The 13,857-nt window shown below is 49.8% G+C and overlaps 1 protein-coding gene across 1 annotated transcript in view; it reads right to left on the bottom strand.

Moving 5' to 3' along the window:
• The window catches only part of svila (supervillin a), a 256,345-nt gene that overhangs the window by 141,912 nt on the left and 100,576 nt on the right, over positions 1-13,857 (bottom strand). The window contains exon 7 of the mRNA XM_078233529.1: positions 1,474-1,557. Coding sequence (XP_078089655.1) covers positions 1,474-1,557 — 84 coding nt within the window. The remainder of the gene's footprint in view (positions 1-1,473; positions 1,558-13,857) is intronic.

The raw sequence follows: 13,857 nt of genomic DNA on the forward strand, positions 1-13,857 counted from the left end.
TTCCTTTGTGCTATATGATGCATTGCTTTTTCCCTCTAACTGTACTGTCCAGAGCTGCCTCCCAAGCAATTTCCTCAATCTGTGTTTCTACATTTGAATGAAACTCCTGGTCATTGTGTGTTCCAATTTTGACCCAATTTTCCACTTCCTGGCTGTAACTCAAAATTGACTACAATGGCATCATTGTCCAAGTCTGATCCTGGATTTATCCAATATTGAATCTAGGATTATTTATTTATTCTTGCAGCACACTTTATAGATTTTCTAATCTACGCCTGGGTAAATTGAAACCACCTCTAGATTGGAGAAGCCAGAGTTGTTCTTCTCAGAAGGGAGAAGGTTGATTGAGATGTTCAAAATAATGAGTGATTAAATTCTGATTAAAAAGAGCGAGACTATTTCTATTGGGAGGATTAAGGACACCAATTTAAGGCGAATGGATAGAGAACCAAAGGCAACGCAAGGAACAAAATCTTTGTGCAACTTGTGATGAGGAAATGGAATGCACCACCTGAGAGAGAGCGGTGGAGGCAGATTTGACTGTGGCTTTGAAGGGGAAATTGAATAGTTACCTGAATAGAAAAAAACTGCAGGATCAAGTAGAAAGAATGGGGGAGTGGGACTAGCTGAGCTGCTCTCGCAGAGAAGCTGGCATGAGCATGAAGGGACACATGACAGCCTCTTGGGCTGTAATGTTTCTGTGATTCTAACAACTGAATTTGTTTGGGTACATACTTCCCTTACATGATTACATGCTTGGTCCAATCAATCTTCCCCACCCTGGTGCCCAGAATTATTTGCCTCTTATCCATATCCAAAGGGATTCTAGCTTATCCACACCTGAACCAGATCCAGAACAATTTTAATTGAGTTCTCCTTCACTTAGAAGGCTATATCTTGCCCAGAGTCTCTCTTCTATCTCTATGGAGCAATCCACGTCCCTACGCGTGACCAAAATAACCACAAATTATTTAACAGTAATCAAGCCAATTCCGTAATTTGCATCTAAGCATAGTATTAAAAACAAATTCAGCATCAATTTGGTATAGTTTAATGCATATTAAACTATTGATTGAACTGTTTCTCCACCAATCATGTAACCAACTCCTTAGTTTATGTTTGCACCTGAAGTGCACTTTGGACACACAAAACATCACAAGGGAGGATTTTTGATGAATGGTTAATATGTAACTAGGAACCGAACCACATATATGTATTGTGTGAAGTCCAAAAGAGGGTTAGTCATGCACACCCAAAATCCAACAAATTAATTATGGATACACAAAACTTAACAAGGAGTTTAGTATGTGAAGTTCCAAGATAAACCTTTCAATGAGGAAAGATGTCAAACCAACATAAAATGCTGGCCAACACTGAAAGACACAATGATCTGATGAGCAATGTGAAAAAAGTTGTTAAAATGCATCATTAGGAATGATCTGATAATGACAAAAAAGTCACATTCCACAGTACCTGGATGGCCAGTTGATCAGAGAAGGTGTCTCGCCATTGGAATCTCTCTGTAGAAACCATTCATTCTTTACTTTCATTGAATTGCTATATGGAAATATAGCAGAGACAGCTAGAGTCAATTTGCTGCCATGATTCCACACCTAAGGATTCCACACCACAGGTTCTACTTTCTTCTTTAGGTACAAATAGATACCAAAGCTTGCAGAAATTTATTGTGCACGTGCCAAGATTTTATTTCAAATATTTTTTAACTTACTGTAAGAACACAAATGATGTAGGGTTCTTCTATTGCAGGAGAAGAAGCTGAATCATAATGGCATCTGTGGCATTTTCACCCAACCTGCCCAAAAATCTCCTTTCCTCCCCTAGGTTTTGTACATCAGCTGGAGTGACTTTCCACAGGTACCCGCAGCCCTCTAGTGCCGCACCCAAGTTGTCATTTCTCACGTGCGCAATAGGCAGTGAATTGGATCATTTGACTCATGGCCACCACAAATTGCTCAACTCCAACCTTGTGTGTACAGGCAACTTGCAAATGAGCCATCAAATACCAAGATACCCAACAACCCATGAACATCAGAAGGCGGTTTTCACAGCAAGTTAAACAGACATTTTGCACATCACTTAAACCAATTTTATGTTAAGATGCAATTCTGGATTAGAAAAGTTCTTACATAAATTACTGATTGATATCGTTGGAGACTGACAAGGCCCTGAAATTGGTGCAACTCCTTTGGATGTGACTAAATAAGTTAGGCAAATATAGCAAAACAAGGGAGATAAACCTATACATGTGGCAGATTGTCTGAACTAAGTATATCTACATTCTGCACATATAAAAACATTAAGCCCATTAACCCCATCCGTGGTTAGCTAAAAGAGTTCAAAATAATATCAAACTTAAAGAAAAAGCATATAATTGCACACAGGTGGGTGGCAGGACAGAATATTGGACAAGCTATAAGAAACAGCAAAGAATGAAAGATTAATAAGGAGGGAAAAGTTAAAGTACGAAAGAAAGCTAGCTAGAAATATAAAGACAGATTGTTAGAGTTCAGAATAGATCATAGAATCCCTACAGTACAGAAGGAGGCCATTTAGCCCATCGAGCCTGCACTAACCACAATCCCACCCAGGCCCTATTCCCGTAACACCACACATTTACCCTGCTAATCCTCCTGACACTAGGGTCAATTTAGCATGGCCAATCAACCTCACCCGCACATCTTCGGACTGGGAGGAAACCGGAGCACCCGGAGGAAACCCACAGAGACACAGGGACTCCACACAGACAGTGACCCGAGGCCAGAATTGAACCTGGGTCCCTGGTGTTGTGAGGCAGCAGCGCTAACCATTTTTACAGATATTTAAAAAAGAAAAGTTAACAAAGTGAGCCTTGGTCCTACAGAAAGTGAATATGGATAGTTAATAATGGAAAATAAGGAGTTGGCAATGAATTGAACAGGTATTTTGCATCAGTCTTCATTATGGAGGACATGAGTAACATCCCAGAAATAGCTGTAAATCAGGATTTGGAAAGAAAGGAGGATCGCAAGAAAATTATAATCAGCAAGGAAGTGGTGCTTAGCAAACTGTTGGAACTGTGGGTCCCCAGGTGGATTCTAGGGTCCTAAAAGAAGTGGCTAGTGAGATAATTGATGCGTTGCTTTTAACGTTCCAAAATGCACTAGATTTGTAGGGGGGTTATGTTTCAATAATACAGGCCATTGGTGAGAACATATTTGAAGTACTGTGTACAGTTTGGTCTTCTTAATTAAGGAAAGATGTAAATGCATTGGAAGCAGTTCTGATAAGGTTTAGAGTCATAAGAGTTTTACAGCACAATAGGAGGCCTTTGGTCCTTTGTGTCTGCACTGGCCATCAAACACATACCCGTTCTAATTCCAAAAATCTACCTGCAGGATTTCATCGCCTTTTCTATTCATCATGGGGACATCAGGGAGGCAGCATATCATCCTGGAATCAGCCTGAAGCCTCAGAAATGCCTCACTGTTCACCCAAGTCGACTAGTTGACTGATTAATAACTGGAATGGGCGAGTTGTTTTATGAGGAAAGGTTGGACAGGCTAGACTTGTATCCGCTAGAGCTTAGAAGAATAAGTAGCAATTTGATTGAAATGTGCAAGATCTTGAGGGGACTTTACAGGGGTGGATGTGAAGAGGATGTTTCATCTTGTGGCAGAATCCAGAACTAGGGGCCACTGTTTAAAAACAAGAGGTTGTTTATTTAAGACAGGGATTAGGAAAAGATTTTCTCCCAGTGGGCTGTGAGTCTTTGCAATTTTCTTTCTCGGAAGATTGTTAAGGCGGTGTCTTTCAATACCTTTAAGGAAGTAGTAGATAGATTCTTGATAAACAAGATAAGCAAGAGAGTGGAAGGCTATCGGGGTAGGCAGGAATGTGGAGTTGAGGTTAAAATTAGATCTTATAGAGTGGTGAAACAGTCCTCCTGACAATAAGGGGCAATTTAACATGGCCAATCAACCTAATCCGCACGTCTTTGGAGTGTGGGAGGAAACCCACGTAGACATGGGGAGAATGTGCAACCTTCACACTGACAGTGACCCAAAGCTAGAATTGAACCTGGGTCCTTGGCGCTGTGAGGGTGCAGTGCTAACCAGTGTGCCACCACAGTGGAGCAGGTTTGAGGGACTGAATGGCCGATTCTTGTTGCTAATTAGTATGTGAGAGAGTTGCTGGCTCGGCCAACATTCATTGCCCTTCTTTAAGTTACCTTGAGAAGGGAGTGGTGATCCCCCTTCTTGAATCACTGCAGACCATGCGGTGTAGGTACACACACTCAGCTGTTAGGAAGGGAGTTTGAGGATGTTGTCAAGGATTTAAGCTCTTGCTAAATCTCTCCTCCTCTCACTCCTCCACTATACACTCATTAAAACTTACCTGTGATGTTTGGTTAGCTTTTGGTTATCTGCGCTAATTGCTTCTTATGTGGATTGGTTTTGTTTGATAAATGCTCCTGTGAAGCTTTATCACATTAAAGGTTGCTATGTAAAGGCAAGTTGCTGTTGTACCAATTACCCTGGTATACTTTCAGGCAACTCCTTTTGACTAGATTTAAAGAAGCAGTGATCTGCAAGCAAGTCTTCTGTTTTCCTGTTGGCTATGGAAAGGTGTATGATGAATGTCAGGATGAGGAAGAGAGAACATAGAATAGTACAGCACAGAACAGGCCCTTCGGCCCACGATGTTGTGCCGAGCTTTATCTGAAACCAAGATCAAGCTATCCCACTCCATTTCATCCTGGTGTGCTCCATGTCCCTATCCAATAACCGCTTAAACGTTCCTAAAGTGTCTGACTCCACTATCACTGCAGGCAGTCCATTCCACACCCCAACCACTCTCTGCGTAAAGAACCTACCTCTGATATCCTTCCTATATCTCCCACCATGAACCCTATAGTTATGCCCCCTTGTAATAGCTCCATCCACCCGAGGAAATAGTCTTTGAACGTTCACTCTATCTATCCCCTTCATCATTTTATAAACCTCTATTAAGTCTCCCCTCAGCCTCCTCCGCTCCAGAGAGAACAGCCCCAGCTCCCTCAACCTTTCCTCATAAGACCTACCCTCCAAACCAGGCAGCATCCTGGTAAATCTCCTCTGCACTCTTTCCAGCGCTTCCACATCCTTCTTATAGTGAGGTGACCAGAACTGCACACAATATTCCAAATGTGGTCTCACCAAGATCCTGTACAGTTGCAGCATAACCCCACGGCTCTTAAACTCCAACCCCCTGTTAATAAAAGTTAACACACTATAGGCCTTCTTCACAGCTCTATCCACTTGAGTGGCAACCTTTAGAGATCTGTGGATATGGACCCCAAGATCTCTCTGTTCCTCCACAGTCTTCAGAACCCTACCTTTGATCCTGTAATCCACATTTAAATTAGTCCTACCAAAATGAATCACCTCACATTTATCAGGGTTAAACTCCATTTGCCATTTTTCAGCCCAGCTTTGCATCCTATCTATGTCTCTTTGCAGTCTACAACAGCCCTCCACCTCATCCACTACTCCACCAATCTTGGTGTCATCAGCAAATTTACTGATCCACCCTTCAGCCCCCTCCTCTAGGTCATTAATAAAAATCACAAATAGCAGAGGACCAAGCACTGATCCCTGTGGCACTCTGCTAGCAACCTGCCTCCAGTCCGAAAATTTTCCATCCACCACCACCCTCTGTCTTCGATCAGATAGCCAGTTACCTATCCAATCGGCCAACTTTCCCTCTATCCCACACCTCCTTACTTTCATCATAAGCCGACCATGGGGGACCTTATCAAACGCCTTACTAAAATCCATGTATTTGACATCAACTGCCCTACCTTCATCAACACACTTAGTTACCTCCTCAAAAAATTCAATCAAATTTGTGAGGCACGACTTGTCCTTCACGAATCTGTGCTGACTATCCCGGATTAATCCGCATCTTTCTAAATGGTCGTAAATCCCATCCCTAAGGACCTTTTCCATCAATTTACCAACCACCGAAGTAAGACTAACCGGTCTATAATTACCAGGGTCATTTCTATTCCCTTTCTTAAACAGAGGAACAACATTCGCCACTCTCCAGTCCTCTGGCACCATCCCCGTGGACAGTGAGGACTCAATGAGCTGATAAGAAGATGCAGTAAGCTCTCTACAGAGTAAAGTAAAACATTTGGAAGATTTGAAAATTGAGAGACCATTCATCTCTTTTTAAAAACACACTTCCCGAACTAAAAATCAAAAATCCTAACAACCTAATCCAGGGACCCAGGTTCGATTCCGGCCTTGGGTGACAGTCTGTGTGGAGTTTGCACATTCTACCTGTATCTGCATCAGTTTCCTCCAGGTGCTCCGGTGTTGGCCATGCTAAATTGCCCCTTACTGTCCAAAGATATGTAGGTTAGGTGGGTTAGCCATGGTACATGCATGGGGTTGTGGGGATAGGGTGGAGAGGAGGTTCTTGGTAAGATGCACTTTTGCAGAGTCAGTGCAGACTCAATGGACCGAATGGCCTCTTTCTGCACTGTAGGGAATCTATGATTCAAATGCATTAAGTAAGCATTTTTAATTGTTATGATAAAAGTAGTCAGGTAGTTGCTAATGTCCATTGGTGTGCCCAAGCGTGCTGGTAGTCAGAAATCCGAACACAAAATTATACAATAGTCAGAAAACCACAAGATATCTCAATTTTTGACCAACAGTAGTAAGGGCACAATTAGGATTCTTCAAGCACCTAGCAACAATTTTATGCAGCAATCTTGCTACTTTGCCAGGCTTATCATGATCAAAACGTATAGTAAATGTAGTTGCAGTTTCCCAGGAAGACCATGCTATACATCAGGGGACAGTTGGTTTAATGGAGCATTAGACTAGATCAACTTTTTTAAAAATTAGAAAATGGGCGCAGAGACAAAAGAGATGGGCAGTGGAAGAGTAAATACGCTTTCTCCTAAAACAGGGGTTTTACTTCTTCTTTCAGAAACTCAAACACCTATCCCCTGCTTTCATAAAATTCATGATGTGGAGATGCCGGCGTTGGACTGGGGTAAGCACAGTAAGAAGTCTCACAACACCAGGTTAAAGTCCAACAGGTTTATTTGGTAGCAAATACCATAAGCTTTCGGAGCAATGCTCCTTCGTCAGATGGAGTGGTCTCTGTTCTCAAACAGGGCACAGACACAGAAATCAAATTACAGAATACTGATTAGAATGCAAATCTCTACAGCCAGCCAGGTCTTAAATGCACAGACAATGTGGGTGGAGGGAGCAGATTACTGCAAAGTAGTGTACCGACAACTGAACAACGAGGAACACTACAGACAGTTACCCACAGATCCGACCAAAGAACACACCCGTCAACTCAACACTCTGATCAAAACCTTTGATCCGGACCTTCAGAGCACCCTCCGTGCTCTCATCCCACGTACTCCACGCGTTGGAGATCTCTACTGCCTCCCAAAAATACACAAGGCAAACACACCCGGCCGTCCCATCGTTTCAGGAAACGGAACCCTGTGCGAGAACCTCTCCGGCTATGTCGAGGGCATCTTGAAACCCATTGTACAAAGAACCCCCAGCTTTTGTCGCGACACTACGGACTTCCTACAGAAACTCAACACACATGGAGCAGTTGAACCAGGAGCACTCCTCGTCACAATGGATATCTCGGCACTCTACACCAGCATCCCCCACGATGATGGCATTGCTGCAACGGCCTCAGTACTCAATGCCGTCAACTGCCAGTTTCCAGATGCAATTTTACAACTCATCCGCTTCATCCTGGATCACAATATCTTCACCTTCAACAACCAGTTCTTCATCCAGACACACGGAACAGCCATGGGGACAAAATTCGCACCTCAATATGCCAACATCTTCATGCACAGGTTCGAACAAGACTTCTTCACCGCACAGGACCTTCAACCGATGCTATACACTAGATACATCGATGACATTTTCTTCCTTTGGAGTCATGGTGAGCAATCACTGAAACAACTATATGATGACATCAACAAGTTCCATCCCACCATCAGACTCACCATGGACTACTCTCCGGAATCGGTTGCATTCTTGGACACACGCATCTCCATTAAGGACGGTCACCTCAGCACCTCACTGTACCGCAAGCCCACGGATAACCTCATGATGCTCCACTTCTCCAGCTTCCACCCTAAACACGTAAAAGAAGCCATCCCCTACGGACAAGCCCTCCGAATACATAGGATCTGCTCGGATGAGGAGGATCGCAACAGACACCTCCAGACGCTGAAAGATGCCCTCATAAGAACAGGATATGGCGCTCGACTCATCGATCAACAGTTCCGACGTGCCACAGCGAAAAACCGCACCGACCTCCTCAGAAGACAAACACGGGACACGGTGGACAGAGTACCCTTCGTCGTCCAGTACTTCCCCGGAGCGGAGAAGCTACGGCATCTCCTCCGGAGCCTTCAACATGTCATTGATGAAGACGAACATCTCGCCAAGGCCATCCCCACACCCCCACTTCTTGCCTTCAAACAACCACGCAACCTCAAACAGACCATTGTCCGCAGCAAACTACCCAGCCTTCAGGAGAACAGTGACCACGACACCACACAACCCTGCCACAGCAACCTCTGCAAGACGTGCCGGATCATCAACACGGATGCCATCATCTCACGTGAGAACACCATCTACCAGGTACATGGTACCTACTCTTGCAACTCGGCCAACGTTGTCTACCTGATACGTTGCAAGAAAGGATGTCCCGAGGCATGGTACATTGGGGAAACCATGCAGACGCTACGACAACGGATGAATGAACACCGCTCGACAATCACCAGGCAAGACTGTTCTCTTCCTGTGGGGGAGCACTTCAGCAGTCACGGGCATTCAGCCTTGGATCTTCAGGTAAGCGTTCTCCAAGGCGGCCTTCACGACACACGACAGCGCAGAGTCACTGAGCAGAAACTGATAGCCAAGTTTCGCACACATGAGGACGGTCTAAACCGGGATGTTGGATTTATGTCACATTATCAGTAACCCCCACAGCTTGACTCCTGGACTTGCACAATTTCACAAGCTGTACTGTCTGGAGACAATACACATCTCTTCAACCTGTGTTGAATGCTCCCTCCACCCACATTGTCTGTGCATTTAAGACCTGGCTGGCTGTAGAGATTTGCATTCTAATCAGTATTCTGTAATTTGATTTCTGTGTCTGTGCCCTGTTTGAGAACAGAGACCACTCCATCTGACGAAGGAGCATTGCTCCGAAAGCTTATGGTATTTGCTACCAAATAAACCTGTTGGACTTTAACCTGGTGTTGTGAGACTTCTTACTGTTCATAAAATTCCCCCAAGGATCGGAACAAATTCCAAAAACATTGGAACCCAAGGAAGAAGCGGAATAAAATCAATTTTGGATTTGAAGAAAAATGTTTTAGTAAAATTATTTTTAAAAATGATGTACTGCGGATGCTGGAAACCTGAAATTAAAAACAGAAAAATACGAGAAACACTCAGCAGGTCATGCAGCACCAGTGAAGAGAGGAAGGTAATATTTGGACGAATAGTCAAGGCCTAAGATCTATACCCTACCTCTTTCATTCCATAGATACTGCCTGACCGGAGGAGTGTATTATTTTTGTTTTGAACACATTATTGACTAACCATCTGAACTGGCAGCTTTATATTATCCTGCGATGGGGTTTTCAGTTGCCATAATTAAATAAGAAAAAAAATGTTGAGATAAACTTGCACAAGGCGGACTATCTAAGCAACACAAGTGTATTTTGCACCTTTGAAAGTCTTAAGGCTAGGTACAGCAATGAAAAGTGCGCTAGAACAAAAGGATTGTGCATAATTTACCACACCAATTTCACATGGACAAAAATGCCAGTTGTCATCAGAGTATTTTTGAACTGTTGGCGAATGCAGAGATTAAAACAAAAACACATTCCCTCTTATTTTCAAATAATATTGTAGATTCTGATAATTCCAGACATTACATTCTATTCCAAATGTTTCGGAAAAATTTAAACTTTACAAATCACCCCCAGTGTGAGGGATCTGCAAAGGGTGAAGGCAGGGCATTTATGTAACAAACACTGAAACATAACACATTTCTATAAAAACAGAAAACTGTAACAGGAGGAAACAAAAATACTATTAATCGCGGTAAAATATAACCGTCTGTTTTTAATTATTCCTATTAAATTCCTTTAAATTTGTTCTTGCCAGTTTGCAGCTCTTCTGGAAATCTATACCAGTGCAGTAACTTTAGGAGCCACTGTCAGATTCACTTTCATGTGCTTACTAAAAGCAAGTATGCATTTCCTGCGGCAGGAGTTCAGAAAGATCAGAGAAGGGGATAGGACAACTACACCTCAGCAAATTATCCAAGTATAGAAAAGAAAAATGTTCAGATGAATTTGCACAAGGTAGAATGGCTAAGCAAAATCCAAAGGGGAAAATGCTGGAAAATCTCAGCAGGTCTGGCAGCATCTGTAAGGAGAGAATAGAGCTGGTGTTTCGAGTCCAGATGACCCTATGTCAAAGCTGATAAAGTAATTTGCTTTTATTTTTAAGCAAAATCCAAATTGTTTCTGAATCTCAAGTTTCCACACCATGCAAATTACACAAATGTCACATCCACACCCCTAACAATCAACAAAATTTAAAAGAACTATTATTGTAGTTTCTTAAAAATTAATGTTGACAAAGACTCAAATGTTCCCAGAGGTTTGTGGACTACAACCTGTCAAAACAATCCAAGCTTTGACAAAAGGCCTCCAATTATGATTTGGATTTTTAAGGAGAAGGGATTGCAATTGTTCTACTTTCAATGGTTTTGCTCGCGGGTAACTGAGTCAAGCATTGCCAACAACTACATGTTACTGTAAACCTAAAGGCAGGCGATTAAACAAAATTCTATTTTCAATTTGGAAAACTGTTGAGAAACCAATTAATGTTGAACCGTCACATGCAATGTGAGGTTTCTGCACTGTGGTCTTGGATCCCTCGTCATTCATGGCCACCAGCAAGCACCAAAACAAGTTTAATTTGTTCCTGGAAATAAAGCATCTGTGAAAATATAACAGACATGACTGCCAAGTTCATCCACAATTCAAAACAACTTACTGTTATGTGAAGTGCTTTGGGATATTTGAGTCAGTTGTTCTATAAATGCAAATTCTACCTTTTCTTGGCGTAGGAAATTTACATACTGCAACCTTTGAGGATTATGCCAGGGTGGGAGGAAGTCAAACACATGGAAAAGATTTAGGATTTTATAAAACTTCTGGAGCATGGGAAAGCTAAAGATGTGCAGGGAAATTGTTCAAAAAAGTGGTGTAGCGATTGTAAGCTTGGACTCCGGTGAAAGACCAGGCGATGAGTTGGAAGTGAAAGTCATCAAAGAGGTGGAAGGAAAGATGAGGAACAAATGTGTTAGATATGAAGTACTGCAAACTACACAGGACTGGGACTTCACAATAATGACAGTGGTGGACGGGGGCCGAGGGGGAAGGGAGGGGGAAGGGAGGGGGGGGCGGGAGGGGGACGGAGCAGGAGCGGGAGGGGGAGGGAGGGGGAGGGGGAGGGGGGGAGGGGGAGAGGGGGAGGGGGGAGGGGGAGAGGGGGAGAGGGGGAGGGGGAGAGGGGGAGAGGGGGAGGGGGAGGGAGGGAGGGGGAGGGAGGGGGAGGGGGAGCGGGAGCGGGAGGGAGCGGGAGGGGGAGGGAGGGGGAGGGAGGGGGAGGGAGGGGGAGGGAGGGGGAGGGGGCGGGAGGGGGAGGGGGCGGGAGGGGGCGGGAGGGGGAGGGGGCGGGAGGGGGAGGGGGAGGGGGCGGGAGGGGGAGGGGGCGGGAGGGGGAGGGGGCGGGAGGGGGAGGGGGCGGGAGGGGGAGGGGGCGGGAGGGGGAGGGGGCGGGAGGGGGAGGGGGCGGGAGGGGGAGGGGGCGGGAGGGGGAGGGGGAGGGGGCGGGAGGGGGCGGGAGGGGGAGGGGGCGGGAGGGGCAGGGGGCGGGAGGGGGAGGGGGCGGGAGGGGGAGGGGGCGGGAGGGGGAGGGGGAGGGGGCGGGAGGGGGAGGGGGCGGGAGGGGGAGGGGGCGGGAGGGGGAGGGGGAGGGGGCGGGAGGGGGAGGGGGCGGGAGGGGGAGGGGGCGGGAGGGGGAGGGGGCGGGAGGGGGAGGGGGCGGGAGGGGGAGGGGGCGGGAGGGGGAGGGGGCGGGAGGGGGAGGGGGCGGGAGGGGGAGGGGGCGGGAGGGGGAGGGGGCGGGAGGGGGAGGGGGCGGGAGGGGGAGGGGGCGGAGGGGGCGGGAGGGGGAGGGGGCGGGAGGGGGAGGGGGCGGGAGGGGGAGGGGGCGGGAGGGGGAGGGGGCGGGAGGGGGAGGGGGCGGGAGGGGGAGGGGGCGGGGAGGGGGAGGGGGCGGGAGGGGGAGGGGGCGGGAGGGGGAGGGGGCGGGAGGGGGAGGGGGCGGGAGGGGGAGGGGGCGGGAGGGGGAGGGGCGGGAGGGGGAGGGGGCGGGAGGGGGAGGGGGCGGGAGGGGGAGGGGGCGGGAGGGGGAGGGGGGCGGGAGGGGGGAGGGGCAGGGAGGGGTAGGGGGGGGGAGCGGTAGGGGGAGGGAGCGGTAGGGGGAGGGAGCGGGAGGGGGAGGGAGCGGGAGGGGGAGGGAGCGGGAGGGGGAGGGAGCGGGAGGGGGAGGGAGCGGGAGGGGGAGGGAGCGGGAGGGGGAGGGAGCGGGAGGGGGAGGGAGCGGGAGGGGGAGGGAGCGGGAGGGGGAGGGAGCGGGAGGGGGAGGGAGCGGGAGGGGGAGGGAGCGGGAGGGGGAGGGAGCGGGAGGGGGAGGGAGCGGGAGGGGAGGGAGCGGGAGGTGGAGGGGGAGGGAGCGGGAGCGGGAGGGGGAGGGAGCGGGAGGGGGAGGGGGAGGGAGCGGGAGGGGGAGGGGGAGGGGGAGGGAGCGGGAGGGGGAGGGGGAGGGAGCGGGAGGGGGGGGGAGCGGGAGGGGGGGAGCGGGAGGGGGAGGGAGCGGGAGGGGAGGGAGCGGGAGGGGGAGGGAGCGGGAGGGGGAGGGAGCGGGAGGGGGGGAGCGGGAGGGGGAGGGGGAGGGGGGGAGCGGGAGGGGGGGAGCGGGAGGGGGAGGGGGGGAGCGGGAGGGGGAGGGGGGGAGCGGGAGGGGGAGGGGGGGAGGGGGAGGGGGGAGCGGGAGGGGGAGGGGGGGACGGGGAGGGGGGGACGGGAGGGGGAGGGGGACGGGAGGGGGAGGGGGGACGAGAGGGGGAGGGGGGAGCGGGAGGGGGAGCGGGAGGGGAGGGGGGAGCGGGAGGGGGAGGGGGGGAGCGGGAGGGGGAGGGGGGAGCGGGAGGGGGAGGGGGGGAGCGGGAGGGGGAGGGGGGGAGCGGGAGGGGGAGGGGGGGAGCGGGAGGGGGGAGCGGGAGGGGGGGAGCGGGAGGGGGAGGGGGGAGCGGGAGGGGGTGGGGGGGAGCGGGAGGGGGAGGGGGGGAGCGGGAGGGGGAGGGGGGGAGCGGGAGGGGGAGGGGGGGAGCGGGAGCGGGAGGGGGAGGGGGAGGGGAGGGGGGGAGCGGGAGGGGGAGGGGAGGGGGAGGGGGGGAGCGGGAGGGGGGAGCGGGAGGGGGGGAGCGGGAGGGGGGGAGCGGGAGGGGAGGGGGGAGCGGGAGGGGGAGGGGGGGAGCGGGAGGGGAGGGGGGAGCGGGAGGGGGAGGGGGGGAGCGGGAGGGGGAGGGGGGGAGCGGGAGGGGGAGGGGGGGGAGCGGGAGGGGGAGGGGGGAGCGGGAGGGGGAGGGGGGGAGCGGGAGGGGGAGGGGGGGGAGCGGGAGGGGGAGGGGGGGGAGCGGGAGGGGGAGGGGGGGAGC

This window comes from Mustelus asterias, chromosome 2 (genome assembly GCF_964213995.1).
Source record: "Mustelus asterias chromosome 2, sMusAst1.hap1.1, whole genome shotgun sequence".
In the NCBI taxonomy this organism is placed as follows: Eukaryota; Metazoa; Chordata; class Chondrichthyes; order Carcharhiniformes; family Triakidae; genus Mustelus; species Mustelus asterias.